The sequence below is a fragment of the Sus scrofa genome, chromosome 2 (genome assembly GCF_054392235.1).
Source record: "Sus scrofa isolate SSC_HxYL_T2T_F1_AM1 chromosome 2, Sscrofa_HxYL_maternal_Yorkshire_Landrace_v2.0, whole genome shotgun sequence".
NCBI classification, from domain to species: Eukaryota; Metazoa; Chordata; class Mammalia; order Artiodactyla; family Suidae; genus Sus; species Sus scrofa.
In genome coordinates, this window is record NC_139384.1 from 63,750,582 (window position 1) to 63,756,416 (window position 5,835).

Genomic DNA, 5,835 nt, shown 5'->3' on the forward strand with positions numbered 1-5,835 from the left:
TAGATAAGCAATGAGACCTGCTGTATAGCACAGGAATTATATCTAGTGACTTGTGATGAAATATGGTAGAAGATACTGTGAGAAAAAGAATGTGTATATGAATGTCTGGGTCACTTCACTATACAGCAGAAATTGACAGAACTTTGTAAATCAACTATAATAGAAAAAATAAAAAGCATAAACAATTTACACAATAAAAAATGGGCAAAAGGAAGTTCCCATGGTAATACAGTGGTAATGAAACCAACCAGTATCCATGAGGATGTGGGTTTGATCCCTGGCCTTGCACCATCATTTAAGGATTTGGTGTTGCCATGAACTGTGTTGTAGGTTGCAGATCTGGCTTGGATCCCACATTGCTATGGCTGTAGCATAGGCCAGAGGATACAGCTCTGATTCAACCCTTAGCCATGAAATTTTCATATGTCCCAGGTGTGGCCCTAAAAAAGACAAAAAAAGAAAGAAATGGGCAGAAGATCGAAATATATATTTTGAAGATTTTATTTTTTTAATATTTTATTATTCTAAAAATATTTTAGTATAAATATTTATTTTTGCTTGAGATGGAGTAAAACAAGTCTTTTTTTTTTTTTTGTCTTTTTGCTATTTCTTTGGGCCGCTCCCGCTGCATATGGAGGTTCCCAGGCTAGGGGTCGAATCGGAGTTGTAGCCACTGGCCTACACCGGAGCCACAGCAACGCGCGGTATCCCAGCTGCGTCTGCAACCTACACCACAGCTCACGGCAACACCAGATCCTTAACCCACTGAGCAAGGGCAGCGACCGAGCCCGCAACCTCATGGTTCCTAGTCGGATTCGTTAACCACTGCGCCACGACAGGAACTCCAAAACAAGTCTTTTTTAAAGAATATGTTTTCTTATCACATTTTTTTCTGTTTTGTTCTTTGTTTTTTTTTTTTTTTTTTTTTGCTTGTTTCAATGACTAGGGTGTTTTCAATGGAACCATTAAATGTGTGGACTATTATGGTCCAGAAAATTGAATGGTGATACATACATTTCTAGAGTCCCTTAAATGTTAAAGTATGTACATATTCTATTCATTTCCTTTGACTACAACAAAAATATTAAACTTATGTTCTGACTTTGTTTCCCCAAATCCTTCAAGAACTTTATTTTACAGGTCAGTATGCAATTAAGGAAAAGGGAAAAGGAAATGGGAATCTGTATTTTTCAAACCATCTGATGATACACAAATTGACAGTGTCTACTGAAAATTGATATACAAGCCAATTAGTTTGTGATTTTATGGAACAGATTCAAGAAGGCCTGACATACCACAAATACCCAGCACCATTCCTCCTGTTTGTAGTAGATTGGCACCATTCAGCTCATGATCCTCATTCACCTCTATATCTAGTCTTGCACTTTTCTAATTAATTACCACAGTTTTAGCAATTTTAAAATGCAAATAAAATCATTTTACTACTGATTTTTTCAAATCTAGGTCACAAAGGACAAGAAATGAGACTATAAAATGAAACAGGAATGGAAATGTCATTCAAATATTGACCTTGTCTTCTTAGCCAACTACCTGACCTTACTCATGTTCTTCTTTTCCCATGCATCAGTTCCCTGTGCAGGTCCCCCTGCCCCAACCTCTTGCACTAATATGAGCTTAACATCCTAGTTATCTTTCAACACTGAGTTCCCAGGCTTTTTCTCAGATCCACTTTGTTTGGCTGAACTAACATGTCAGAGGTGGAACTCATGTGTCCTTGTGACCTGTATGCTTTCTCCATGAACATCAAAACAATTTGAAAATTTTATTACAATTCTTTTCACAGAGCATACCTACAGCTCTCAAATTTCTTAGGTGTTGGAGGCTTGCCAGATATGCATGTATACAGGCAATAGCGAATCAAAGAAACTAGATGGCACTTGAAGAATGATGCTAATCTAGGCTTGCAAAATATATAAGACTTCCAGACCCCTGGGGGAAAGGCAGTAAGATGGTAAATGTACATCATATGAGTGGCTACTTGAAAGCAAGTTGCCAAATACTCCAGACGTTGTCAATGGAAAGCCATTGACATTCTTGTTCTCATGACCAGAACCCTAAGGGAGTTGGAAGAAAGGGCATAATAGCCTTAAGCATAAACAATATAATCTTCCTCTGGAGGGTTAATCATTTATATCATCTGTGAATACAAAGGGTTTGTGCCTTACATATCTGTAGCCTTGATTGGTAACATTGTAAATGACATATGTGATTCTGTACATATGAGGAAGTAGAAAATAGCAAATAAAAATCATGACTTGGCTCAGAGGATTGCTATTGCCTCTTGAGGGTGGTAGTCTCCTGGTCCCCACTCTATTTCTTTGTCTCTTCTCTCTTAAATCTGCAGCACCGCTGACTTTGGGACCTAGGTTGACAAGCAGGTCTTGTCACATAGGTATAAGAGCCATGTTTCATTTGAGATTTAAAACTAACTTTAGCTATTCTTAAATTACTAGCATAAGCAATGTTCATTGAAAAAAATGAATGATTAAATATTTGATGTTCTTCCTCTACTTGCTTATATAATAAGTTAAGTACTTCAAAGGTCAGCAGTGAATTTTTGCTAAACCCTCCTTCCACATGGGGTTAATAATTTTCACACAATGCTTTATGTGGTTTTGTATTCCCAATCTACCATAAGGTATTAATGATTTTAGAGAGATATCACCCAGTTCATGCTTGCAGCATTGGTATATGAAAAACAAAGTAGCCCTATATAAAAGTAGGCAGAAGACTGGATTGTTTCAGTAAAGATCAGCAATGTAACATAGGCATTTCTAAAATACATCACACTGCCACCAAGCATAACATCTTAAAGAAAAAAAGGAGAAAAATCTGATAATTTACGTTTTATTTTGAAATAATTTCAAGTATTATTAACAAGTAGTATAAATAATAATACAATTACCTAGGTTTACTTGAAAACATTTATCCCTTTTGCTTCATCGCCTCTTACACTTTCTTCAGTTGCACACTGTATGGTCTTTTTCCTATAAATATTTTATTACATATTTCCCAATATAAATATCTTCTCACATAATCACGGTGAAGTTATCAACTTCAGAAAAGTATAACATGGGTACAATGAAAATTAATAAATAATTTTGGTACTTTTTCATGGCTGAGTAGCATTCCATTGTATATATATAACACATCTTCCTAATTCAATCATCTGACAATGGACATTTATGTTGTTTCCAGGCCTTGGCTGTTGTGAATAGAGCTGCAATGAACATGTGGGTGCATGTGTCTTTTTTAAGGAAAGTTTTGTATGGATATATGCCCAAGAGTGGGACTGCTGGGTCATGTGGTAGTTCTATGTATAGTTTTCTAAGGTACCTTCATACTGTTCTCCACAGTAGCTATACCAGCTTACATTCCCACCAGCAGTGCAGGAGGCCATTTGCAGCAACATGGATGGAACTAGAGGCCCTCATACTGAGTGAAATAAGTCAGAAAGAGAAAGACAAATACCATATGATATTACTTATATCTAGTGTGCAGCAAAAATGAACCTTTCCACAGAAAAGATCATGGACTTGGAGAATAGACTTGTGGTTGCCCAGGGGGAAGGGGAGGGAGTGGGGTGGATTGGGAGCTTGGGGTTAATGGATGCAAACTATTGCTTTTGGAAGGATTTACAATGAGATCCTGCTGTGCAGCACTGAAAACTATGTGTAGATACTTACATTGCAACACAACAATTGGAGGAAAAATTATGTACACATGTATGTGTAACTAGGCCCCTATGCTATACAGTGGAAAAAATAAATAAAAAATAAATAAAAATAAATAAATAAAAAAGTAAATGGTAGGAAAAAAATAATTTGAAGGCAGGAATATAAAACTGAAGAACTTTCCAGTAAAAGGAAGCACCTACCAGAAGGGATAAATGTGGGGAAATATACCATTGTAATGAGAATCCAAAGAATAACACTGGCATAAGACTATAAATTTTTGATATGTAGAATGAAGGAAAATAAAGAACTAGTACAAAAAGATTTAATTTACAGTTTTCTGGGAGATTCCACATTAAACATTTTGCTTAGTGCCCCTGTGACATCCTTATTCCTAAGGCTATATATCAAAGGGTTTATCAAAGGAGTGAGTATGGTATAAAAGACAGATACAACCATGTCCTTCCCAGGGGTGTGGTAGGAGCTAGGGAGCATGTAGGTATAGACAGGAGCCCCATAGAAGAGAATAACTATGGTCATGTGGGAAGAACATGTGGTGAAGGCCTTCTTCCGGCCCTCTGCTGAGTTCATTCTGTGGATGGTGAGGAGGATGAAATAATAGGAGCTTGAAATTATTGTGAAAGGGATGAGGAGCATGAGGACACAGCATATGTACATGAGTGTCTCAAAGAGGGATGTGTCTGAACAGGAAAGCTTCATTACAGCAGGGACCTCACAGAAGAAATGATGGATCTCCCAGGATCTGCAAAAGGGGAAAGTCATGGTGATGGGTGTGAGCATAAAGCCATCCATTGATCCCAGAAACCAGCAACAAGACACCAAGAGGACCAATACTTTATGATTCATGAGAATAGAATAATGGAGTGGATGGCAGATGGCCACGTAGCGGTCATAGGCCATAGCAGCCAGAAGGAAAAATTCCGAACCTCCAAGTGTCAAATAGAGAAACATCTGCATTCCACATTCAGGGGCTGAGATCTTATTCATGCCCATGACCTGGTCCATGAGCATCTTGGGTACAGTGACAGAAATGTACATCATATCCATGAGAGACAACTGGCTGATAAAAAAGTACATGGGGGTGTGGAGATGGGCAGTAGAATGAATCAGAAGGATCAGAATGCTATTCCCAGAAACGGCCATCAGGAAAATCACAAAAATGACTGCACAAAGGAGCATTGGGTGCTTCGATTGACTGCAGAGTCCCAGTAGGATGAAATCTATTTGCCCAGTGCGGTTGGCCAACCAGGTAGAGTTGCCCATGATGTTTCGCCTAGATAAGCAAGGAGAGCTTTTGGATTAACAAATCACTCATGGAATATGATCATCTGGAGCTCACACACATGCACGCACGCATGTGTGTGTGTGTGTGTGTGTGTGTGTGTGTACATGCACAATATTCCTATTATGCTAATAAAAGGGAATGCTCTGGGACTTTAAATGTGAGGATTAAAAGATGTCTGTAATTCAAAAAATTTACTAGAACACAGGTAATTCATAATAGTGCATCCAAAGAGTTGTTTTCTAATAGTTAATTTTGCCAAAGTACAAAGTCATTATATTTCCTGATGATGTTTTTTTTTATCAAGTATAGAAATTTTCAGAATCACAAACACAAAACTAAATTATTGAAAGGTAAATCAATGTCCTTATTTCTATAATTTTTGTTATAGAATTCAGAATTTAATCAACCTCCCTGTTTTAAGACCCCAATAGGATTTTAAGAATTGTTGGAAATGTATTCCAGATAGGAATGAATTCAAAAGTAAAAAACATAATTTGGGGAAAATCCATACCAAAGGTATGAACACACTTTGCCTGTAGGTTCAGGCTGTGTGTGAGGCTCTGTGGCTGTGTGCAGGGAACCAACAAGCCACAGGAGCAGGTTGAATGCTCAACAATTACTAACCCTTTGGATATCCCAAGTGCAGTGATTGAGGAGTTCACTCTACAAATTCACTGTAGTTATGGGTCCAAATTATCCTTTATCCACCATTCTTCTCTCCACTCTTACTTTTAAAAAAGTATAATAATGTTTGACCTCTGATATTGTTAGTATTATATGAGACAAAATATGAACGTTCTTAGAACATTACCAGTTACACATGCATAAGCACAT

At 37.5% G+C, this 5,835-nt stretch overlaps 1 protein-coding gene across 1 annotated transcript; it reads right to left on the reverse strand.

Moving 5' to 3' along the window:
• Window positions 1-4,025: 4,025 nt before the first annotated feature.
• LOC110259595 (olfactory receptor 2T29-like) lies at window positions 4,026-4,979 on the reverse strand. The gene has a single exon (XM_021085072.2). It carries the CDS (start codon window positions 4,977-4,979, stop codon window positions 4,026-4,028), a length of 954 nt encoding a protein of 317 aa, XP_020940731.1.
• Window positions 4,980-5,835: the final 856 nt, after the last annotated feature.

What these genes read in the sequence shown, in the direction of transcription:
- LOC110259595 (XM_021085072.2), bottom strand. Translation starts at nt 4,979, where the DNA reads ATGGGCAACTCTACCTGGTTGGCCAACCGCACTGGGCAAATAGATTTC.